Source organism: Protomyctophum bolini (assembly GCF_963924005.1).
Source record: "Protomyctophum bolini genome assembly, chromosome: 5".
NCBI lineage: Eukaryota > Metazoa > Chordata > Actinopteri > Myctophiformes > Myctophidae > Protomyctophum > Protomyctophum bolini.
Window position 1 is genome coordinate 25,787,675 of NC_137866.1, and position 23,799 is coordinate 25,811,473.

The following is a 23,799-nucleotide window of genomic DNA, read 5'->3' on the forward strand; positions in this document are numbered from 1 at the left end:
CTGGTTTTTGGGTGTTCGCCCTTGTCCGTGTCAGAGTTCATCTCCGGCACAGTTGAACCTGAAACTCAATCGTTTGATATTACTCCTACTCCTATATTAATTGACCTCACGCAAAACATTTCACATTATCTCTACTAGAGAGGTGCCGGTGGGGCCTCTACAGCGGTGCGGTACCCGTTGGGCACAGGCCTACGTGGAATGATGCAAGTTGGAAATGGATGCCCCACCCAGCTATTATGTCTGTGTCCCTTTTATGCCCGACGTCAGAACGATGTCAGATTTCTGCATGTGTCTCTCTGTGTCCCTTTATTCCTATATATGGAGTTCTGTATCAGCCATGCCCAAATATGGAGCGTTGGGATGTCGGAACAGGCCAGCTCTGTGTCAGGCATGCCCAAATATGGAGTGTTGTGAGGTCAGAAGTTGAACAGGCCAGCTCCATATATGGATCCTGGGCAGGGGCCCGTTCTAGAGCCCGGGCAGAGGACTTTTGGGGGCGGTTCTGGACAACCGTGGGTCCGACTCGGCGCCGGGCACTGCACTCCCTGTGGTGGTGTGCAACGCGTGTGTCAAATTTGAAGTCGGTGGGCCGAATGGTTCTCGAGTTACGTGGATTACAGACGTTCAGAGACTTGGTGCATTTATAGTTGGATTGTCATGATCAATTCATCTGTATTCACTTTCCTCCACACAGTACAACGCTGCAACTCTGTCTCCTATTCCCCTCAGTATCTGATGATCCAGCAAACGCCGTTTGTGAGGAGGCAGGTCCGCAAGCTGCTGCTGTTTATCTGCGGTTCCAAGGAGAAGTACCGGCAGCTGCGCGATCTCCACACATTGGATTCTCACATGCGTGGCATCAAGAAGCTCCTGGAGGACCAGGGCATCTTCCTGCGAGCCGGCGTGGTCACTGCCACATCTGGCTCTGCGCTGCAGTATGACACGCTCATCAGTTTGGTGAGCATCCGGCCGTACACGTTTACATATGTTGTGTAACTTTCCTATGCACAGCTTTGTGTGTACAGTATGCGTGTGTGTCTGTCTGTCCGTTTAAACATGGAATGTGATGTATGAAGCAAAAGTAACTGCCACCTTGCCCTTAACTATTTTTTATCCCTTTGTTGTAGATGGAACATCTGAAGGCTTGTGCTGAAATCGCTACCCAGAGGACCATCAACTGGCAGAAATTCTGTATGAAGGATGACTGTAAGTTATTTCACATGATTTGTGTACATATCTTTGATTCTGGCTTTTTCAACTTTAAAAAACAAACCCTGTGGTGTTAATGGTGAGCCTTGTAGGCAGCTGTAGCTTAGTGGGTAGATATCTGGTGAGGTCACTGGTTTGCCTCAGAGTCTGCCCAGTTTCACGTTTCACCCTATAAATGTATACTAAAAGGGCAAGGGCAGCTCACTACAATTACAATTTACAATTTAGGCATTTAGCAGACGCTCTTAATCCAGAGCGATTTACATTAAGCAAGAACAAAAAAGCATGGGAATACATCACATAAAAACATTTATCATGAAACATGCGTAAGCTAAGAAAGTAACAGTGGAATATCTATAATGAAACTATACATATAAGCTATACATCTATACTACTATGCTATACATATGTACTATGACGTGCTATGACTACATACAATGCACTTATGCTGTCTACATAACATGCTATAAGTCTGTATCAAATGCTATCTAAGTCTACAGAATTGCTATCTAAGGGGGTGGGGTAAGTGCTGTCTAGTAGTCATGTGCTGTATACTTTACATTAATACTGACAGTTTACAGTTCTCTTGATATACTAAGAAGCCATTTAATTGGTTACCATTCATTTCAGTATGGTACTGTATGCAAACTGTATTCAATGGGTGAATATTTTTCACATTTTATGAATTCATAATCTCAGACGCCCAATGTCCGGCCGGCATCCTCATATTTGTGCAAGAGTCAATATGACCCTGTCTTGTATTTCATCCTGTCCTTGCTTCCCCTCTCATCCCGTCATTTGATCTCCATCCTCTCCGGTCCAGCCGTGCTGTACTTCCTGCTTCAGGTCAGTTTCCTGGTGGATGAAGGTGTCTCCCCAGTCCTGCTCCAGCTCCTCTCCTGTGCCCTGTGCGGCAGCAAGGTTGTTGCCAGCTCCTCCTCTTCCTCCTCGGGAGGAGGCTCGGGCGGTAGTGGGCAGGCAGGAGCCTCCCAGTCTTCCCAGAGCAAGTCTTCCAGTAAGAAGAGCAAAAAAGAAGACAAGGAGAAAGACAAGGAGGGTGAGGCAGCAATAGAGTTCAAGTTCAATCATTTTCAACAGAGCCAGATTTTTAGTTCCGATGACAATTTTGGAAAGTCCTAGGATATCGATAATCGATGTTTGACGAATATTAGGGGAAAAAAAGTGCAAAATCTTGAAATCAATTCAATTCTTTTAGATTTGATTAGTTTCTATGTAAGTACATTTAACTTAAATTGATTAAATAATACCAAATAGTTTAAAACAACTTGTAGATCTGCTATTTTTGAATAGACATAAAGAAAACTTCAATAACAAGACGATATATTGGTCGGGCTCTAATTCATGTCATAGTATTTGAAGAAATGGAATTTTCTACTTTCTACTTAGTACTTAATAGATACCTCTCCATTTGTCCTCTCTTTGTCCACATACTAGTGTACAATAACTAGAAGAGTGCATGTCTCGGACCAGGCCGGGTTGTGTACCCTATAGTCTAAGCCTCTAGGGTCTAGGCCTATGTGATGAAAGGCAGTCATTGCCAATTGGAATGGAATCTGTAAAATCTGCCTGAAATGGCTTGATCACATGATCACACCCCAGAGATGATGTGTACCAAATTGTGTGAGTTTAAACCAGTTATCTGATGGAGATTGTTCTTCTGTTGGAAAGGTGATGGGGTTGGCAGCCAAGAGGACCAGCTGTGCATGGCGCTGGTCAGCCAGCTCAACAAGTTCGCAGACAAGGAGACTCTCATTCAGTTCCTTCGCTGCTTTCTCCTCGAGTCCAACTCATCTGCCGTGCGCTGGCAGGCCCATTGCTTGGCACTGCATATCTATAGGTACAGTTTAAACAATGACCAAACACAGTTTAAAGGCTGTTTTATACTGCTAAATAAAACACAAAGAAGCCATAATGCTGTGACTCAGTCTCTCACACACTGATTCACACAATAAAATCATACTTTATCTTTACTGTATAAGGCAGTTAGTTACAAAATACATGAATGAGTTTGTCTGATCTTGACCCCTCTGTAGGAACTCCAGTAAGGCTCAGCAGGAGCTATTGTTGGAGCTCACCTGGGCTATCTGGCCCGAGCTGCCAGCTTACGGACGCAAAGCTGCCCAATTTGTCGACCTGCTTGGATACTTCTCCCTCAAGACCCCACAGACTGAGAAAAAGGTTAGTTAGAAACTGTCAGTCTCTGTGTATATGTCTTCTTACACGCACACACAGTTGCACCATTCGATTTTTAAATATCACAAATTGCATTGAAATGCAGTTGAACTATTGTCATTAGTATACTGTTATTTTGTTGCAATGAAGAAAACGACTTAATGTGATCATTTCCCTTCCTCCAGCTGAAAGAATACTCTCAGAAAGCTGTGGAGATTCTGAGGACACAGAACCACATCCTAACCAACCACCCCAACTCCAACATCTACAAGTACGACTCCACATACAGTATACAGTATGCACTCATTACAGAGTAGAAGAAAAAACGAAACGCAGATTAAATCGGATACTAAGAAATGTCTGTTTCTGTCACAGCACTTTGTCAGGTTTGGTGGAGTTTGATGGCTTCTTCCTGGAGAGTGACCCCTGCTTGGTGTGCAACAACCCTGAAGTTCCCTTCTCGGTACGTGACCTCAATTTCTAAAGATAATGGATTCAAGATTCTGTGCTGCACCCTGTAACACCACAGAACTGTGATGTTTCTAACAACAACACATCCCAGTTATCAGCTGATTTAGACTATGCAGGCTACAGAACCTACTCGAAGGATTAAAAGATGCTAGCATCTTTCTTTAACATGCCAGCAATTCTGAAGCTATCCTGATTGGATTGGAGACTAGATTAGATTTTGGGAACATCCTGTAACCTCAGGCGGGTTGGTTTGTTGAGAAAGGAATTCAACCTCATGTTACTTTACTCCTCTTTATTCTCAGAACATCAAACTGTCATCGATCAAAGTGGACACGCGCTACACCACCACGCAGCAGGTGGTCAAGCTCATCGGCAGCCACACCATCAGCAAGGTCACAGTGAAAATCGGTGACCTGAAACGCACCAAAATGGTCCGCACCATCAACCTGTACTACAACAACAGGACAGTACAGGCTATCGTGGAGCTGAAGAACAAGTATGTTACTTACATTTTGTCTTTCTTGGTCCTTATCTCCCCATGAGCACTTTTTTATTTCAAAAAGCGACATGAAAACAAAGATCAAGTGTTAATTAATAGATATTAAAGCCAAGAAAAACAAGATGAATAATCACTAAATTGTGTTAATAAATGTAAATTTCTCTCTGGAACGATGTGTATAATTTTTGTTGATTGAATATTTGTAAATTAAAGCCATGTTCTTTGTGAAAACCCAGACCTGCACGCTGGCACAAAGCTAAGAAGGTCCAGCTGACCCCAGGACAAACTGAGGTGAAGATTGATCTCCCCCTGCCCATTGTCGCATCCAACCTGATGATCGAGTTCTCCGATTTCTATGAAAACTACCAGGCCTCCACCGAGACACTCCAGTGCCCGCGCTGCAGTGCGTCAGTGCCCGCCAACCCAGGGGTGTGTGGGAACTGTGGCGAGAACGTCTACCAGTGCCACAAGTGCAGGTCAGGAATGATCTAGATTCGAGAACCTTGAAAATGAAACGGGGAAACTAAATTGGGAAGTTTGCAGCTCTTGAAAAGTCTACAGAAACTTTATAGAATGTCAAGATGTTCTGGTCTAGGTCTAATCAGAAAAATATAAAAATGATATGTCAACATTATAGGGCTGCAATTATTGTACCGTATTAGTTCGATTAACTGTTGCACTCCTAGAAAATTACATGCTCATTGGCTGTCCACTCTCTTAGGTCCATCAATTATGATGAGAAGGACCCCTTCCTCTGCAACGCCTGTGGTTTCTGCAAATACGCCCGCTTTGATTTCATGCTGTATGCTAGACCGTGCTGTGCTGTGGATCCCATTGAGAACGAGGAGGACAGGAAAAAGGTAAGCACTTAACCTAATAGACGAAGACAGTGAAAACGAAGGTGAGACGAGGCGGGGATCAATAAACATCAACTTAGATGTTACATCCTAGACACTGCCCATGACACTGATCATGGGCAGTTGCCAATGATAATGTTTACTTTAAATTCCTGGTTCACCGCAGTAGTAAGAAGTGATGTGATTAAAGTCATTGGTTATTGTGAAACACTTCAGAAAAGTACTAGGAAAAAAGTGGGAGAAATAAGATTGAAGTAGAAATTTAGATGGTATATTGTTTCATGCTCAAATATAACACATGCTGATCTCCTTTTTAGCTCAGTAACCGTATCTATATTTGACCACTACTCTCATGCACCTCTTATTTGCTGTGTGTGTTTGTGCAGGCGGTGACCAATATCAACACTCTTTTGGACAAAGCTGACCGGGTATACCACCAGCTCATGGGCCACCGGCCACAGCTGGAGAGCCTCCTGTCCAAAGTTAACGAGGCAGCGCCAGAGAAACCACAGGTCAGTCCCTCAAACTAACACATACATGAACCTGGTTAGATAAGGAACCCATGCATGAACCTGATTACCTATAAAACAAAGCTCAGAGTTTACAAATCACACTGTGGTTCTGTTTAAAAAAAATCTCACTTGTGTGAAGTGAGGGGCGCTCTTATCATTATTTTCTATCAATTACACACACCATGAAGCCTTGAATTCACGGAGATCCTGTTTTTTTTGTTGCATTCCTAAACCAATATTTTGTTGACCGGATCATCAGGCATTAGGAGACGCAGTACGCTTTGATACTAACAGTGCGTTTAACACATTTTGTGCCCAAGACGTCCACAGACGTCCTAGGAATTATGTTGACGTCTTGGTAAAAGATTTTAAATTTCTTGCATTATTTTACTATGTTTTTTAACCTGATTGTTTTATATTGTGTCACTGTTCAGCACTTTGTAACCTTGTTTCAGAAGGTGCTCTATAAATAAAATGTACTTACTACTTACTTACTTCAAACGCACTGAGAGACTCTGAGTCTCAGCCGGTCATCAAATTATTGGCTCAGGAATGCAACAAAAACAAAGAAATCTACATGAATTTATGGGTTCATGGGGTTTTACCCATTACATCTGGGAATGTGTCATTTTAGATTTTAGCTATATAACATAAGATATTGTGGTTGCCGGTCACAATAAAATGGCTACGCTCAGGGCCTTGCGTTGAGGCAGGCTTTTCCATTTAAAAAACGTATTCCCGTAATGTAACCAAACACCAAAAAGGAAGATTAATTTGAGATCTTACCCCGTTTCAATCCTCTATGTATTTCTTCTTTCAGGATGACTCTAATGCGGGGGCAGGGCTTGGCACGTCCTCGGCCAACGTCAACCGCTACATCCAGCAGCTGGCGCAGGAATACAGTGGAGACTGCAAGACCTCGTTTGATGAGCTCTCCAAGATCATACAGGTTAGTGAGAAAAGGAATGTGTAGTTTGTGTTATTGTTTTCCTACCATTAAAAAAACGACAACATTCAACTTGTGTCTTTACTCTTTTCTGTTTGCAGAAAGTGTTGGCGTCCCGTAAGGAGCTCCTGGAGTACGACCTCCAGCAGAGAGAAGCCGCCACCAAGTCTTCACGCAGCAGCAACAGCAGTCAGCCCACCATCACGGCCAGCCAGTACCGCGCCAATTCTGTGCTCGGTTGTGGCCACACTTCATCCAATAAGTGCTACGGCTGTGCCTCGGCCGTCACTGGCCACTGCATCACCCTGCTCCGTGCCCTGGCTACCAACCCTTCCCTGCGGCAGATCCTGGTCCTGCAGGGTCTCATCAGAGAGCTGTTTGAGTATAACTTGCGGCGAGGCACGGCCTCCATGAGGGAGGAGGTGCGTCAGCTAGTCTGCCTCCTAACCAGGTATACTCGCAGGCTCTGTTTCTCCATGCACCAAGCTATTGATTTACCTCACTGTCTGTCCTTGTCAATGAAAAGAGCATAATGAAAGCACTACCAAGGCAGGAGGTTTGATTACCATTGAGACAAGGTTGTGCTTATGTTTTAGGTGTTTAAGTAAGGCAACCTGCTTCATGTCATGCCAAAAACACCCATAGCAATTATTTAATCACTATCTCCCATGGCCTAAGTCTTGTTTCCACCCTGTTCTCTCCTTCAGAGATCACCCGGAGGCCACTCAGCAGATGAATGACCTCATCATCGCCAAGGTTTCGTCTGCTCTCAAAGGTCACTGGGCCAATCCTGACCTGGTATGTCCTCCCCAACTGAAAACATAACGTGTGACAAAAAAAAGTAATTGTTTAAAGATATTTTCATAACTAAGCATTACCCAACTGAATTGTATGTGTTTTACTCCATCAGGTCAGCAATTTGCAGTATGAGATGTTGTTGCTTACCGACTCCATTTCCAAAGAGGGAGGATGCTGGGAGTTGAGGCTGCGTTGTGGTGAGCCACTTTTCCATAATCTATTAAGATAATGTAATGCTGCTATCATATTTTTTGCCCTGATGTTTCTTGTAGCCTTTTTACTATTCTGAATCTTATTTTAATGCTTGAGCGCTAGTGAGGCTTGGTTCTAAAAGTATTCTGTGGTTGTCTCTCTTCTAGCACTAAGTCTGTTCCTCATGTCGGTGAACATAAAGACTCCTGTTGTGGTGGAGAACATCACTCTAATGTGCCTGAGGATCCTACAGAAGCTGATCAAACCTCCTGCTCCCACCAGCAAAAAGAACAAGGTAAAGTGTAATTTTAGATTTATTTATGATTCTGTGTGTGCGTGTGTCTCTTATGATTAATTGGATTCAATGTGTTTCCTCTCATGCTTACTCACCCAATGTTGTGTGTTTTTTTTAAAGGATTCTGCTGTTGAGTCCCTGACTACAGTCAAGCCCTACAGCAATGAAATCCATGCCCAGGCCCAACTCTGGCTCAAGAAGGACCCCAAAGCATCGTATGAGGCCTGGAAAAAGTGTCTCCCCGCAAGATGTAAGTGAACCTTAGTGAAAAAGTATTTATAATGTACCCCAAAGGTTTAGTGTGCCTTTGAAATGTTTACAGTGTACCCCAAAAATGCAAATTTTGTCTTGATTACACAACAGGCCAGGAGACTGTGTCAAAGCCTCAGAGCAAGACTGAGCTGCGGAGACAGTACCTGCTGGAGAAGTACGTATGGAAGTGGAAGCAGTTCATGAGAGCCAGGACAGAGGGACTTTTCCCTCGGCTGCTCAAGCTAAGCCATAACAACTGGCTGCGCCAGGTAAGGTTTTAGTTCAAAGTTTCAAAGTTTGTTCTAGAATGAACTTTCATTCATTCTAGAACAGTGATCGTTACTGTGCATGATGTCCAGAAGAGTATGGTGGACTGAAGTTGTATTCCCCCCCGTCCAGGTTCTCTTCACTCCTGCTACTCAGGCAGCCAGACAGGCAGCTTGCACCATCGTGGAGGCCCTGACTACAATTCCCAGCCGCAAACAACAGGTCCTCGACCTGCTCACCAGGTATGAGGGGAAGACCGCCCAGTAGTTTAGCTTTAATTGACTGAGACTAAATCATTTCAGATGACTAAATGAAACAGTGTTATTCAGAAGACTAAGACTAAATCGGGAGTTGCTGTCAAAATGAACACTGCACTTTAGTGGAGAAATAAGTCATATCCCTATAATTTGTAGATTTTATTTAATTATTCTTTCTCTGTGTGTGGGGGTCAGTTACCTGGATGAGTTGAGTGTGGCGGGGGAGTGTGCTGTGGAATACCTGGGCCTGTACCAGAAACTGATCAAACCTGCTCACTGGAAGGTGTACCTAGCAGCTCGTGGAGTCTTGCCCTACATCGGTAACCTGATCACCAAGGTAAATTATCTGTAGAATAATTTATTATTAAACTACAACCACTTCTATGGTTATTTAATTGGTGCCTTTCTATGTTGAAATTAAACACAATTAAAAGACTTTGGTATTGGTCTTAAGAAATGATTGAGTCTGATTCCCAGACTAAAATGTAACCTTTTTATTTCTCTCTACTTAGGAAATAGCCAACCTGTTGGCTCTGGAAGAGGCTACGCTTAGCACAGACTTGCAGCAAGGTTATGCACTCAAGAGTTTGACTGGTACGTATCTGTTAGCGTTAACCTTGGTTAACATTGGTTGTGTCGATTGTGCTATTCCATGTTGTATTGTAATGGTGAACACTCATAAGGCAATTATAGATTTGACAATAACAAACTATCCCAAAAATGCTGCTGGACACTGAACAGTATACTATTAAGGGATGTGCCAACAATGTGTTTCTTGAGACAGGGGATTTAACTCAGAAGACGCTTATTTGATCTGTTAGCACGCTTACGGCTTGTTGCATTAAAAAATGCAGAGTTTTAGCAGTGTATTCCTGCTTTACAACATCAAGATGATATGTTTTTCTTTGGGCCCTGCAGGACTACTGTCATCCTTTGTGGAGGTTGATTCCATCAAACGGCACTTTAAGAGCAGGTTAGTGGGCACGGTGCTGAACGGCTACCTGTGCCTGAGGAAGCTGGTGGTTCAGCGCACAAAACTCATTGACGAGACCCAGGATATGCTGCTGGAGATGCTGGAGGACATGACGACAGGTCTGTAGGAAAATGCATAATGATAATAAAACATTTTGTTTGGTGTAATGTTTTCATATATTTTTCTATCGATGACCGTTGAATAATGGCATATTGGCAGCATTTGTCCATTTCATTTAGTCAAAATCACTTATGATCGTGTGAAGTGAGTGTTGCCTTTTTATCATGATGTACTGTATGATGATGATTGCGAACGCAGTGAGCACTTACTATGAGACCTAGCAGATCATGTCTGTGTCCCCCCTTTGTGCCCATATATGGAGCTGAGTGATTTGTTTGTGATTGATGCAACACACTCCATATTTGGACGTATAGCTGCTTTGGGGACTCCTTATATGGTTATGGCTAAGTTAAAAACTTAACTAAAAAAAAAAGAAATAAAATCATTTTTTTTTTTCAAACTTAACTTATTGCTTCTGACTGTAGTTTGTAATCATCTCTCTTATCATGATATGATGACTCGCTGTACGGCTGTAGTGCATGTGTGTATGTGTGTGAGCTGCTGTACTACCTAAATAACTCATTTTTAGGGGTTAGGGCATTGTAAAAACGCTAAAATAATAAAATAAAGGTTAGCTCGCCAAGCAGTCGCACCCCCTTACGTCAAGTTAAAAGTCTGCCTATGGTCACAGTGCAACGTACAGTAAAGCTTAAGTGGTTAACAAGGATTCTGGTGGTAGTAGTAGGTAGCTTAGCTTTTATTGTCATATTTTATCATCCGTATTGAAAATTAAATCTCATCTGTGCTATTTTACAGGAACGGAGTCTGAAACCAAGGCCTTCATGGCGGTGTGCATAGAGACAGCCAAGCGTTACAGCCTGGATGACTACAGGACACCCGTCTTCATCTTTGAAAGACTATGCAGTATCATCTATCCTGTGAGTCTCCTTCCTTTATCATATTCCAGATTAAATATTAGTGTTCCTCGCCTTGTAATTGTTCTGTAATGTCTGGGAAAATGAGCTTCTTAAAGATGGAGTGCCACGATTTCGAACCCCAACCTCCCAGTCTCAGGGCGGCACTCTAACCACAAGGCCACTGAGCTGGGCTGTTATATAAGGAGGTATAATTTTTTCAAAAAAGTGTACAGTATTTGTTAAAATGTTGTTTTTATGTGGGCATGCCCACCAGTTCATTAAGTTTGCCTGGTGGGTGGTGATCCACCTGAACTGAAGCCTCACCCACAGCTGTAGTTGTATGATAAAGTGTGAGGGGTTAGGGGAGGGGCTGATAGTGTGGCCCGTTTGACTGTCAAGGGTTCAACCTCCAGGAAGAAACCCTAAATACAAAGTTAATACACCATTGCACAGGGTGTCTAATGAAGTACTGTCACCTCATAGACATGAAAAACTGGAAAAATACAAAAATGTTGGCACTCCATCTTTAAAACTTGCAGAGCCCTGTTTGTAGAACATGAATTTGTTCATTGCCCAGGTTAGAGTCTAACATGGTTGTGGCAATGACATTAACATTTGAAATTGGAGCATAATCGGACCAATGTCCCAGAAAATGATTATTGCAAACATGATTCAATGTAGCTCAGGGTTAGCGTCTGAACTTGGCCCTGTCTGTCTGTGTGTCTAGGAGGAGAATGAGGTGACTGAGTTCTTTGTGACTCTGGAGAAAGACCCCCAGCAGGAGGACTTCCTGCAGGGCCGCATGCCAGGGAATCCTTACAGCAGCAACGAGCCTGGCATCGGCCCCCTGATGAGGGACATCAAGAACAAGATCTGCCAGGACTGTGACCTGGTGGCGCTACTGGAGGATGACAGTGGCATGGAGGTAAAAAAAAAACAATCGCATGAAATCATATTAAACTATGTAACTGCATCACTCTTGGAGACTTTTGTCTTGTATAAAAAGACTTCCACTTGCATCTAAGGTCCACGCACAAACATAGGATTGAGTTACATCACATACCCAGCCTTTATTTGCCCGCGTCAGACAAAAGGACAAGAGAGGCTTGCTGATGACTTCAGTAGTTGACCAGCACTACTGAAGTTCTACTGACCAGTTCAAGCTAAAAAGAATACTGCGTGCTGAGAGGTCACCGTGAGCAAACTCACTACAGAAGGAACTCGGCATGCATCAAATCCAGGTTATGGATATGAGATCATATTATTGCCTGAGAATTTGTTGTTGCCCTAAGGCCTAAGCAACTAACCTCAGGAAATTACGAATATCTGGGACGAAGAGTGCAAAATATTCAATCCTATCTGACAAGATCATTGCCAATTCCACCCCACCCAAGAGGACATCTCCAATCCATTAAATTGTTGTGCTGAATATTTGGGGATCTTTAACAACCAGTCCTATTAAGAATCCTGAGTCGTCAATCAATCAGATTTGGATTTTGGGTGTTAAAGATATTATTTGATTTGTCAAACTTATATTTGTTATTGACAATGTTTCCTGAGATAATTGTATGATAACATATTGGATCATTGGAACATTAGTAATTTTATACACTTCATTTCACCTTCAGCTTCTGGTCAACAACAAGATCATCAGTTTGGATCTGTCAGTGGCTGAGGTGTACAAGAAGGTCTGGTGCCCCACAAATGAGGTGAGATTTGGAACAAAAGGGATACTTTTATTTTAATTTGTGTTAGTCCTGTATATTAATTTATTGAAGTAAGTAACTACAAAATAACAAATATAGCGTGTCATTTTCAATACTGTTCTATAAATCAAAATGCATCAAAGCCATTTAAAAATGTCTACACCTGTCTTTTCCCAGGGTGAGCCCATGAGAATTATTTACCGTATGAGGGGCCTGTTGGGAGATGCTACAGAGGAATTCATCGAGTCACTGGACTCAACCACAGGTGAGACATTGTCATCAAAGTAAAATGCAAGACAAACACATTTCAGTTTTGGGTTCTCCAATGCCACTGGTATACACTATAAAAAATAAGAAGCTCAGTGTCACTCACTCAGTTTGGTTTTGTTAGCAAGTTTGCTTTTATTTCAAACTAATTTGTGTGTGCTGCAAAAGTAAATGTTTCACATTATTTGTGTGGATACATACTTTTATATAATGTTATATTTGTGTAATATATGCTGTATTGACTACACTTGTCCAACATAAAATCTCTGAAGGAGTACCTTGACCTTGTAAGGAACTGACTCAAAGAAACAAAATAGAAAGAACTTGAAAGATTAAGGTAGTAAATTGATTATCGTCACCTCACCTCTCTCCAGATGAAGAGGAGGATGACGAGGAGGTGTACAAGATGGCAGGAGTGATGGCCCAGTGTGGAGGACTGGAGTGTATGCTCAACCGGCTGTCTGGAATCAAAGACTTCAAGCAAGGAAGACACCTGCTTACTGTAAGGCCTCATTCATCCTCATTCTCCACTTGAACTCTAGCGTCCCTCATTTCTGGGGCAAAAATTCGGCAAAGAATTATAGCCGATTTGGACAAGAACTGGCAACTGAAAGTGTGTATGCAGACGTACAGGAAGTACCGCCCAAGGACGCTCCATCAGTGCTGTGCGGATCTCTTTATGAAAACTGTGTTGTGATTGGTCGTTGTACATACAACAGAAGTCATGCCCTATAGTTCTGTACCAGGCCTTTCTCCTTGTTGTGAGATGATAAAAGGCTGGGAAACGGGTTAGGGTTTAAATGGTTAAAAGACATTTCTCGGTTCTCTACATGTACATTTATTGATCATTACGTTCATGAGGCAGAATCGATTTTAAGTATTGAATGTCAATTCAGTCCTTGACACTGAAGCTCAGTGGTTGACAAGGAAATAACGAAAACACACTTAACTTGTGCAAAAAGGCAAAATACAACAAAACATCTGAAATTATATATATAGTTAATATGTGATTGTGTGTGACTCCCTAGGTTTTGCTGAAGCTTTTCAGCTACTGTGTCAAGGTGAAGGTGAACAGACAGCAGCTGGTAAAACCGGAGATGAACACACTCAACGTCATGCTGGGAACTCTCAACCTGGTCAGTAGTTGGTTACTCGACACCGGTTAACAAATCATTTTATGTTTCTCACTTCTCGTGTGTCTCACTTCTCGTGTGTGTGTGTGTGTGTGTGTCATAAAATCTGATCTCTTAGATAATGACTGGAGGAAAACAAATAATAAAAACCCTAGATGTTTTGTTTTAGAGTGGCTTTAGTAGAGATTGTAGGAATGTTGACACTATCCGGTCAGTTATCAGTGTCCTTATCTAAAATGTCTTCCTTCTGTAGGCTTTGGTGGCTGAGCAGGAGAGTAAGGACAGTGGTGGAGCCTCCATAGCTGAGCAGGTCCTGAGCATCATGGAGATCATCCTAGACGAAGCCAACGCAGAGATTTCAGAGGACAAGGTGATCCACCTAAAGTCAAATTTAGTGGTGCCATTGGTTGAAAGAAAAGTGAGACATGCTGCCAGTGAGCAAAATACAAGTTTCTATGTTTATTTGGACGGGACAGCACATATTAATGAACACTACACAATGCAATGCAAATATAATTTAGAAAGGATGCTAATTTCCATCTGTAGTCCCCAGACAAACAGAAAACAGGCAACAAAACAATAAGAGTGCATATAAACATTACCAAGGGGGTACAAACAAGAGCGACAAAACAACAGTAAAAAGGCCAAGTAATGACCTAAAATACAAGATACAAAAGACAAAATGCAAGACACTCAAGAAGAAAATTCATAGCCATTTCCACTTGTCCCATCCAGTGTTTCCCCTTAATTGTGCTCATAGATTTAGATTTTGAAGTGAACCATTTGTGATTTTGTTTTTCCCAGGGTAACCTGCTGCTGACAGGAGACAAGGACCAGCTGGTGATGCTGTTGGACCAGATCAACACCCCCTTCGTCCGCTCCAATCCCAGTGTCCTGCAGGGCCTCCTGCGCATCATCCCCTACCTGTCATTTGGTGAGCTGGAGAAGATGCGCATCCTGGTGGAACGTTTCAAGCCCTGCTGCAGCTTTGACAAGTAGGCATCTTCCGGTTAACCTCCACCTCCAGAATAACGACTTCCTACACAATTATGTAAAATGTCAAAGGTCTTGAAAGGGGTAAATACTGTATTTGTATTGCTTCTTGTGATTAAACTAAACCTGACCTCTCCGTTTGTGTCCAAGGTACGACGAGGAGCACAGTGCAGACGACAAGGTGTTTCTGGATTGCTTCTGTAAGATTGCTGCTGGAATCAAAAACAACAGCAATGGCCATCAGCTCAAAGACCTCATTCTCCAGAAGGCGATCACACAGAGTGCGCTGGATTACATGAAGAAACATATCCCCAATGCCAAAAAGTAGGATTTTCTGCTGCTTATTTATCTTAATCATAAATAATAATCATAGACCATAATTATTATTAGCATGTCATTTATTTTATTACTGTATAGTACCTCTTCATTTACGGACTTTGTTTCTACTTCAGCCTGGATGCAGATGTCTGGAAAAAGTTCCTGTCTCGACCTGCGTTACCCTTCATTCTCAGACTGCTCCGTGGCCTGGCCACCCAACATCCCCCCACACAGGTAATAATCATTATACTCAGCACTGTAGTGCAGAAAATCAAAGTTAAACCTTAAAACATCTTTAGAAATGTGGCCTGTTGAATATTTTAAGTGGCCTTAGTTCCTAATGGAGAGTTAAGTATAGCATATTTCAAAATTAGCTACTTCTGTGAAGTTCATTCATACACACCAACAGATGGTCAAAGAAAACATCCAAACCTGTCTGAATGTCCCCTCCTTGTCTCACCCATCCAGGCGCTGATAGGTACCGATTCAATCCCCAACCTACACAAGCTGGAGCAGGTATCCAGCGACGAGGGCATCGGTACGCTGGCAGAGAACCTGCTAGAGGCGCTGAGGGAGCATGCCGAAGTCAACCTGAAGATAGACGCCGCCCGCAGGGAGACCAGGGCCGAGAAGAAACGCATGGCCATGGCCATGAGACAGAAAGCCCTGGGCACCCTGGGAATGACGGTACTGGAAGGAATGATTCTTCTACTTGTGCTTTTCAGCTCTGTTCTTGGCTTTCTGTTTTCCCTGCCTCGCTGCCTGCTACTATCCTGTCCTGTCCGCGAATGTCCCTTACAATCCTGCACTTTCTTCACCTCGACTACTGTCCAATCCTTTCCTCTAGGATACAACAGTTAATCAAACTAATTGATTTAATGTAGCGGTTCTCAAACTATGGGTCGCGACCCAAAGTGGTGTCGTGGGAAGGTAAAAAGATTATTTTTATCAACAAACGGTAAAAAGAGAAAGTGAGGTTGTCGCGACCAACGTAAAGAGAACGCCCACTTGATTCCTCAATCATACACACAGCTCTGGTTCCAACACGGACCGAGAACAAGCAGCACCAGCCTTGCAGAGGCTGAGGCAGTAGAACACAAACTGATTTTAGCCATTCATAAACAATTTATTCATGTTCAATGAGTGGTGGTACAAATACAAACATGGACCATGGGTTGGTGTTGGGGTTAGATGAAACATTACCGAGCGGGTCATGATATAAGACGGTTTGAGAACCCCTGATTTAATGGATTATAAAATAAATCTAGATTTTAACTATTGATTTGGGTTGATAGATTTAGTTGTCTTGTTGATTTATTGATGTATACAAATTGTTACAAATTATAGAAAAAAACTTGCTTCTCGATTATATTATTCCATGAATTGAAAAAAATAATCTAGAATATAGTCGCTAAGAAAGTAATTGATAGTTTACTTTACTTTACTCTCCTTTCTTTTTAACCTGTCCTGTCCTCCCCGCTACACTCTGCTCCATTCCTTTCCTCTCCTACTATCATGTCCTCTCCATTCTCTCTCCATTCTTTGCCTCTACTCCCATCTTCTCTCCTTTCATCCTCTACTACCCTCTCTTCTCCTCCTGTCCTCTCATATGATTACATTTTTCTTTCTTTAACTTCTGTGTCTCAACCACAGCTTAAGTTATTATCCTGCTGTGGTTGTTTGTGTCTTCTAAGAAGCCCTGTGTGTCTGCTTGTGTTTCAGACCAATGAGAAGGGTCAGGTGGTGACCAAGACCTCGTTGCTGAAACAGATGGAGGAGTTGATAGAGGAGCCGGGCCTGACCTGCTGTATCTGCAGAGAGGGTTACAAGTTCCAGGTACACAAACACAACCAGGCCTGGAAATGGATTACAAGTAGTAGGATTACGACATGTGTTGTTGCGAACGCAGTGATTGCGGAAGCAGTGAGCACTTACTATGAGACCTAGCAGATCATTTCTGTCTGTCTGTCCGTGTGTCTGTCCCGTTATCCAAATATGGAGTGTGTTGCATCAGCAATCACTCAGCTCCATATATGGGCACAAAAGGGGCCAGGTCCACTCAGCTCCATATATGGGCACAAAAGGGGCCAGGTCCACATATACAGTAACAGCGGAACAGACACACAGACAGACATGATCTGCAGGGTCTCAGCTGCGTTCGCTTCCCGCGTTTGCGCGTCTTACTGGTATGTATACATAAACAGTTACTGGGTCGAGACTCGAGAGATATGTTACTTTTGAAACTATGTTTACTTATTGCTGTTACGGTCAAGTATCACATTGTTACGGTCAAGTATCACATATGTTCATGCAGACAACATTTTGGAAAACAAATTCTAAAACGGTATTGCTCAGGCTACTGCCTATTATGAATATTGAAAACTAAAATAATTCAACCCACTAACTACAACATTCACCACATACGTATGCCGACAGTGATTGTCCACTTATTGGCAAGTCATTTTAGTCTGTTTCTATTTAGTAGAAACAGACTGAAATGAAAACGATTTTTATAGCCAACCTAATTGCTAGCATCAGCAATGTGAACATGTGAGCAATGTGAACATGTGAAAGTCAATATCCTGCCTGGAATATATGTGTGATTGATCATGTGAGGACACCACACACTGCATCTGTCTTCTCCTTTATGTTGGTGTCTTTGCACATGTCTTAGTGCCACATTATTTCTACTATTTACTGTGTGTACTATTGCCTTTACTCTATGTGTTTCTGTCTTGTTCCAGCCAACTAAAGTCCTAGGCATATACACCTTCACCAAGCGTGTGGCCTTGGAGGACTTTGAAAACAAGCCTCGCAAGCAGCAGGGCTACAGCACCGTCTCGCACTTTAACATAGTCCACTATGACTGCCATCTGGCAGCTGTCAGGTATGGGAACTGACACATGCAAATGCAATGCAGTAGTAGATGCACTCTGTCACACATTAACCTAAACATGCAAATATGAAATATCTCACTTTTCATTGGATCTGACGATCACGTGTCCTGCCTAAGCTACTCTAATTGAATGCCGAGTGTATGTCTATGATTTGTATAACCTATAATATCTATGTTTGTGCACTTATCTTAAGAACATGCTTCTAAGATATACATCTGCTGTACTTGACACTCTTCCCTCCTACTCTGTCTCTCTGTCAGGCTGGCTCGTGGACGAGAGGAGTGGGAGAGCGCTGCTCTCCAGAATGCCAACACCAAGTGCAATGGGCTGCTCCCCGTGTGGGGGCCGCATGTTCCTGAATCTGCCTTCGCCACCTGCTTAGCAAGGTAAAGCACCCGGAGGATTTTAAAATCTCACTAAACCCCCACATTTGTACACTCTACCGGTAGTTACTTCCAAATGGAAGAATTAACACTGTGTATTTACATTCAGGGTAAAGGATGATACTGGATAGTGTGTATCTGTTGCTAAGATATGAATTTAAACCCAACAACTGCCCTCTTCACTTGTAGGCACAACACATATCTACAGGAGTGCACAGGCCAGCGTGAGCCTACTTACCAGCTCAACATCCACGACACCAAGCTACTGTTCCTCCGCTTTGCCACTGAGCAGTCGTTCAGCGTGGACACGGGTGGTGGAGGGAGAGAGAGCAACATCCACCTCATCCCATACATCATCCACACTGTACTCTATGTCCTCAACACGTATGTACCAGAGTATCGCACTCAAATGGTTTACAGTAATAATAGCAATAATAATTAATAGATTAACATTAAAACCAATGTACCACCTGCGGTTAATTAAGTGATGTATGATGTAGAAAAATATAATTGTGTTTTTGAAATATTTCCAAATTATAAAATGAATAGTTTTTTACTCGTAGGTAAACATAATAAGCAATTTCAAGATATCTTATGTTCAGATACATCGTGAAGAACATTTTCCATAGTTCGTAGTTTGTCTGACTTTATTTTTCTGAATGCTCTACTTCACTCCATCTTTTCCCACACCACCCACTGCAGTACGAGGGCCACGTCTCGGGAGGAGAAGAACTTGCAAAGTTTCCAGGAGCAGCCGTGTGAAAAGTGGGTGGAGAACTCGTACGAGGTGGACGGGCCACACTACTTCACCACCTTGGCCATGCACATACTGCCCCCTGAACGCTGGAGGAGCTCGCGCATTTACTTCCTGAGAAGGCTCCTGGTCACCGCACACACCCGCAAAGTCTCAGCAGTGTGCAGTAACAAGTAAGACACAGCTGTTGTCTTTCTCACTTTCTTTCACAATTTAGCCAATCGTGACTAGGTTGCTAAAAGAAAATGAGCTGTTGTATGCCAGGTTTACACCTGGCAAAAAGGTTTTCAGTAGTGCTGCGTTAACATTATTTTGGTATTCTTCTAACCCTGCGTCACCCTTTGCTCCTCAATCAGACTCACAGATAAAACACCAAAGGAGTATGCAGTTTATCGCTCCCCTCTTCTGTTTTGGGGCCTGGTGGATCTTGTCTATGACATGTTCAGGGTAGGTTTCACAGTTTCAGACCTCTGGAAATTGATAACGGATGACAACGATGCTAGTGCAAAATACTACTGTTGATATTTGCATTGAGTAATGATATTGGTACTTGTACAGTATGATGTGTACTATGTATCTTGTCAGGATTTATTTTGAGCATATGTTAATAGTATTGTTATAATATATTTAAAATAGTGTGTTGTAGACATGATGTAACGCCACCATATAATCATCTAATATGTGAGATATCTACACTAGACCTTAAAGCTAACGTGATTCTGTGGTCCTGTTTGGTTGCAGAAAGTAGCCACCAGCACCACAGAGGGGGGCTGGTCCTTCTCACTGGCTGAGTATGTGCGTCACAACGACATGCCCATCTTCGAGGCCTCCGAGCGCGTGCTGAGAGCTTTCCAGGATGAACTAATGCCTGCTGAATCTTTCTCCGAATTCCTGGATGTTGTAGGTGTGTGTTCACACTTGCACACATGATTGCATACCCATTTGTTACACTCTCAGAGCTAAATTAACACCAAGGATTTTACAGTGTAGAATAGATTGGGGTCCCAGAGAATTTATTTTTATTAATCAAAAGGGGGTTTGTGGTCTAATACTTATCAATCTGGGGGCTGATGGTATGAACATTTAACAAAGCATACAGAAGCAGGTGATGGTAGAATAACAAACGCTATTCTTTTTCTTTTTTCTTTTTTTCAGGTCTTCTCTCTGAAATTCCAGACCCTGACATCTTCCTGCAGGATTTGTTGAACTCTGTGCCCTGATGGGAAGCCCCACCCACTAATCCATAAGCCCCGATCTCCCATCAACCCTACAAATTCCCACCTGAAACCCCTCTCCCCCAGGCTTTAACCATATGTACACACAGTGTGCATACATACAGTGTGCGCACACACACACGCACACACACACACACACACACACACACACACACACACACACTCATGCAAGTCAGTATACATGCCATGCTTCCTTCTCACTTCGTTTACCCCCACAGTATATGACATTTTCAAATTAACTTAAAAGCAGCAACTCTGTGTAGTCTGAGATAATTCATCCACTTAATGGCAACGTCTCTGTAACATTTAACACAATAACGAATGCTGGTTAAAATACAAATGAAGGGGGGGGGGGACTCACTTTAGCAGGATTCATGTGTTGTACTCCTCTGATCAAGTACACTTCTCCTCGAGCCAGGCAACACAAAGAAGCAAAGCTGTCATTTGCAAGACGATGTCTTTCAATCAAGACCCTTTTTGATGTCATCAAGATAAATATTCTGGATGGACAGGGACTGGAATTGTATACACTCGGTGATGGTGCCCAGGACATTTTTACTCGGAATCAAGGACACATTTGATGGATTTCTTTTTCTTTTTGGGGGAAGTCAGCTGTCATTTATTTGGAGGTAAAAACTTAAATATTTCTGTGAGTTAAAAAGAAAAAAGTTGTCCAAATTGATTCCAGCAAAGTAACTACAAGTGATTGTCTTTTGATGACACGAGCCTTTATGATCATATCTTTAACTGTGTGTTATCAAATGCATCTGTTATTCAAAGAGATCAGTTACCCTGGTTAAAATCCTAGGATACACATGAGTTCTACTTAAGGGTGGGTTTTTTGCTTTAAGGTTAACTCCCCCAGTAATCTTAAGATTTTAGGAAAAGAGGGTTTGGGGATTTGACCCACCACGTATTAAGAGTGGCTTAAGATTTGTTTTTATCTTTTTTGTTGTTTGTTCACGGTTTTTGTTTTTCAGTCAAGTTTTTCTTTTTCTTTTTTTTAAATGGCAAAATATTTCAGAGTCAGTCACACATGGGTTGTGAAGCCAACCTGTCATGTTTTCCCTGGGCTTTTGGTGTTTGGTCTTCATGTAGGTTCTAACTGGAATTTGAGTGCTGGACAGAGAAGAAATAAATGGTGTGTTTTGATTTAGCGTGCATGTCAGGTTTATTTTACAGAAGCAAACTGGGAAAAAATGAATAAACTTTATTTTATTTTACTTTTTTCTCCCCCTCTTTTTTTGCTATTTGTTTTTTGGCAAAGACATCCCTTGGTGACAAAGTAAAGTGTTGGACTTTGTGAATGATTCTGTCTGCAAAGAAATATCAGACTTGTCTAAATTAATAATAAATGGACCTGCATCATACCCCGCAAACACATCTATTTATTTTACGAATACTTTGTCATTTGTGTTTGACTTAGGCTTACATTATTATTTGTGGCTGCTTCCCAACGATCCACTGAACCATCCTCTCTCCATTTGTCTCTTCTCTCATTTGTTTTTGTCTACTGGTCTTGCTCATGAAATCAGTCATACACACAACAATCTGCCCTTAACCCCCCCAGGAGTTTTCTGGTAAGCAAGGTGCCGTCAAGTTTTATCCTTGGCGATTTAAAATCAACTCTTTAACATTTAATGGTAATGTCCTTTAGCCCGGCATCTTCCTTGTGCTCGAGATGAATGCATGGTGTGGAGTTTACACAATTTATTGTTAATTTGCCTATTTCCGCTGCTACAATGTTCAACTGTTGCTGAATGTCTGCTTTTTGGAGTAGCCTATGTTTAATAAAGCTGTCATAATTCCAAATCTGATGCAGGGTAACATTATCTGTGCGGTCTTATTTTTCAGTAAATGTTTTAAAGCAGTAGTCACCTCGCCTGTAATAACTAATGACCTAAATGAAGTTATTTCATCACAGAATTGTATCCCTTGCCAAAAATCTAATTTTCAAGTAACTCATGCAACATATTTTTTACATGTAAGAATGTATCCTCATTTATCCTTATGTCGACAGGTGCAAGTAAGTATAGAAAGTCAGCTGCAGAATCAGAATCACCTGTGCATCAGGATTTGAAGAGGAAAATATTGTCCCTTATTGCTGCTTGTCTGTTAAGGCTATTTGTGAGGAACTGACTAAATACAAATTCTGGCACAATGTCAACCACTAGAGGGCATTATTTACTTCAATGTAAACATGAAGCAGAAATGAGAAGGTAGATTTCATATCTTCAACTATTTATTTTTTAACCATTAACACCATGATGCAGGTTACACATTTCAATCAATTAATCAAAAACGTTTCATCCTCTGAAACTAGATATCAGCACATCACTCATAATGTCACAGGCATGTTTCACTCAGTGTACATATGCAAAAGCATAAACAATTAACCTTTTTACAAAGGAATATATCACTTAAAAAAACAGGTCTATAAATGACCATATTAAAGGTTATACTAGGGAAATGTAACAATGCAATGCACTTTTCTTTTTGACCCATGACGACCAATTTGCATCACAGTTTTGAAGTCCTGGGTTTGACTACTTTGTCCACCACTGACAAAAAGGTTCCAATACTCCATCGCCACCACGTAAGACTTTGGATTCAAAAGATAATATAATTTATAACTTCTATAATAACAAAACATTTTTTTTAAGTAATTTCAGTATTTTTCTTAAAATAAAATAAAAAGTAACAAGCAAATATACTTTGAAGTTGAAAATACATTTGGAAGTAGTGCCATATCTTTAGTGCATCAAAGCTTGTACACTGTAACAAACTCATCCTCAGTCTCCTCAATTCCACCCTTACTGGCAACACAGTGGTACTGCATCCTCAGCAACTGTTGGGAACAGACGCACTGCCTCTCTGGAGTGTTTGGTGTAGCCGCTAGGGAAGAGTGGGACCTTCTTAATGGCAAAGAAGGAGACAGTCTTGTCCCACAAGTCGCCGCTGGTAATTCCAGTATGAAGCTGGCTCTCCAGTGCCGTACGAAGTCTCACTACGCCATCTGAGCACATCCTCTCCAAGCTCATGATATTCAACAGGCTAAGGAAGCGTAAAGGAGGAACAGAAAATCTGTTAATTCTGCACAATTAATGTCTTTTTGTATAGTTCTGTCAGAACACAAGTGTCCACATGTTCCTGTAATTGTGTTGCTGAGACAATTTTAAGTAAGGAAACAGTCCTATTAAAGAGAATTACTGCACCTCTGTTGTAGCCTACTTTATGGATAAATTAACTCGGATTCGTATACTACTATATCTAAATATCACATGAATCATAACTTCCTAAATCACAAGCATTACAAGCAAACAACAGTATATGGACTGAAACAGTCAGAGTCGTAATGCCTTAACAATAGATGTAACAAAATGTTCCTGTGACCCTAAAATCACTTTGTGTGATA

At 41.9% G+C, this 23,799-nt stretch overlaps 2 protein-coding genes across 15 annotated transcripts in view; one reads left to right on the top strand and one right to left on the bottom strand.

The window, feature by feature from the left end:
- The window catches only part of ubr4 (ubiquitin protein ligase E3 component n-recognin 4), a 62,269-nt gene extending 40,515 nt beyond the window's left edge, over positions 1-21,754 (top strand). For 7 of the 14 annotated variants that reach the window (XM_080764644.1, XM_080764651.1, XM_080764653.1 and 4 more), the window contains 41 exons: positions 730-957; positions 1,128-1,206; positions 2,033-2,266; positions 2,899-3,067; positions 3,264-3,408; positions 3,588-3,673; positions 3,778-3,865; positions 4,176-4,369; positions 4,609-4,848; positions 5,094-5,232; positions 5,616-5,741; positions 6,562-6,690; positions 6,789-7,138; positions 7,395-7,485; positions 7,598-7,682; positions 7,845-7,972; positions 8,093-8,222; positions 8,336-8,493; positions 8,624-8,733; positions 8,944-9,085; positions 9,261-9,342; positions 9,667-9,840; positions 10,598-10,719; positions 11,426-11,623; positions 12,327-12,407; positions 12,582-12,669; positions 13,046-13,173; positions 13,700-13,807; positions 14,058-14,222; positions 14,609-14,799; positions 14,948-15,121; positions 15,250-15,349; positions 15,584-15,802; positions 16,838-16,951; positions 17,860-18,002; positions 18,273-18,398; positions 18,585-18,779; positions 19,098-19,322; positions 19,506-19,596; positions 19,891-20,053; positions 20,305-21,754. In XM_080764644.1, the coding sequence (XP_080620770.1) occupies positions 730-957; positions 1,128-1,206; positions 2,033-2,266; positions 2,899-3,067; positions 3,264-3,408; positions 3,588-3,673; positions 3,778-3,865; positions 4,176-4,369; positions 4,609-4,848; positions 5,094-5,232; positions 5,616-5,741; positions 6,562-6,690; positions 6,789-7,138; positions 7,395-7,485; positions 7,598-7,682; positions 7,845-7,972; positions 8,093-8,222; positions 8,336-8,493; positions 8,624-8,733; positions 8,944-9,085; positions 9,261-9,342; positions 9,667-9,840; positions 10,598-10,719; positions 11,426-11,623; positions 12,327-12,407; positions 12,582-12,669; positions 13,046-13,173; positions 13,700-13,807; positions 14,058-14,222; positions 14,609-14,799; positions 14,948-15,121; positions 15,250-15,349; positions 15,584-15,802; positions 16,838-16,951; positions 17,860-18,002; positions 18,273-18,398; positions 18,585-18,779; positions 19,098-19,322; positions 19,506-19,596; positions 19,891-20,053; positions 20,305-20,369 (6,003 nt within the window). In that variant the 3' untranslated portion in view covers positions 20,370-21,754. The remainder of the gene's footprint in view (positions 1-729; positions 958-1,127; positions 1,207-2,032; positions 2,267-2,898; positions 3,068-3,263; positions 3,409-3,587; positions 3,674-3,777; positions 3,866-4,175; positions 4,370-4,608; positions 4,849-5,093; positions 5,233-5,615; positions 5,742-6,561; positions 6,691-6,788; positions 7,139-7,394; positions 7,486-7,597; positions 7,683-7,844; positions 7,973-8,092; positions 8,223-8,335; positions 8,494-8,623; positions 8,734-8,943; positions 9,086-9,260; positions 9,343-9,666; positions 9,841-10,597; positions 10,720-11,425; positions 11,624-12,326; positions 12,408-12,581; positions 12,670-13,045; positions 13,174-13,699; positions 13,808-14,057; positions 14,223-14,608; positions 14,800-14,947; positions 15,122-15,249; positions 15,350-15,583; positions 15,803-16,837; positions 16,952-17,859; positions 18,003-18,272; positions 18,399-18,584; positions 18,780-19,097; positions 19,323-19,505; positions 19,597-19,890; positions 20,054-20,304) is intronic. The other 7 variants (XM_080764654.1, XM_080764657.1, XM_080764645.1 and 4 more) reach the window with 1 other exon arrangement.
- A 1,443-nt stretch (positions 21,755-23,197) lies between these two features.
- Positions 23,198-23,799, bottom strand: part of LOC308315022 (uncharacterized protein) — a gene marked incomplete at its 3' end in the record, with an annotated part of 804 nt that continues 202 nt past the window's right edge. Inside the window, exon 2 of the mRNA XM_080762846.1 lies at positions 23,198-23,438. Coding sequence (XP_080618972.1) covers positions 23,198-23,438 — 241 coding nt within the window. The remainder of the gene's footprint in view (positions 23,439-23,799) is intronic.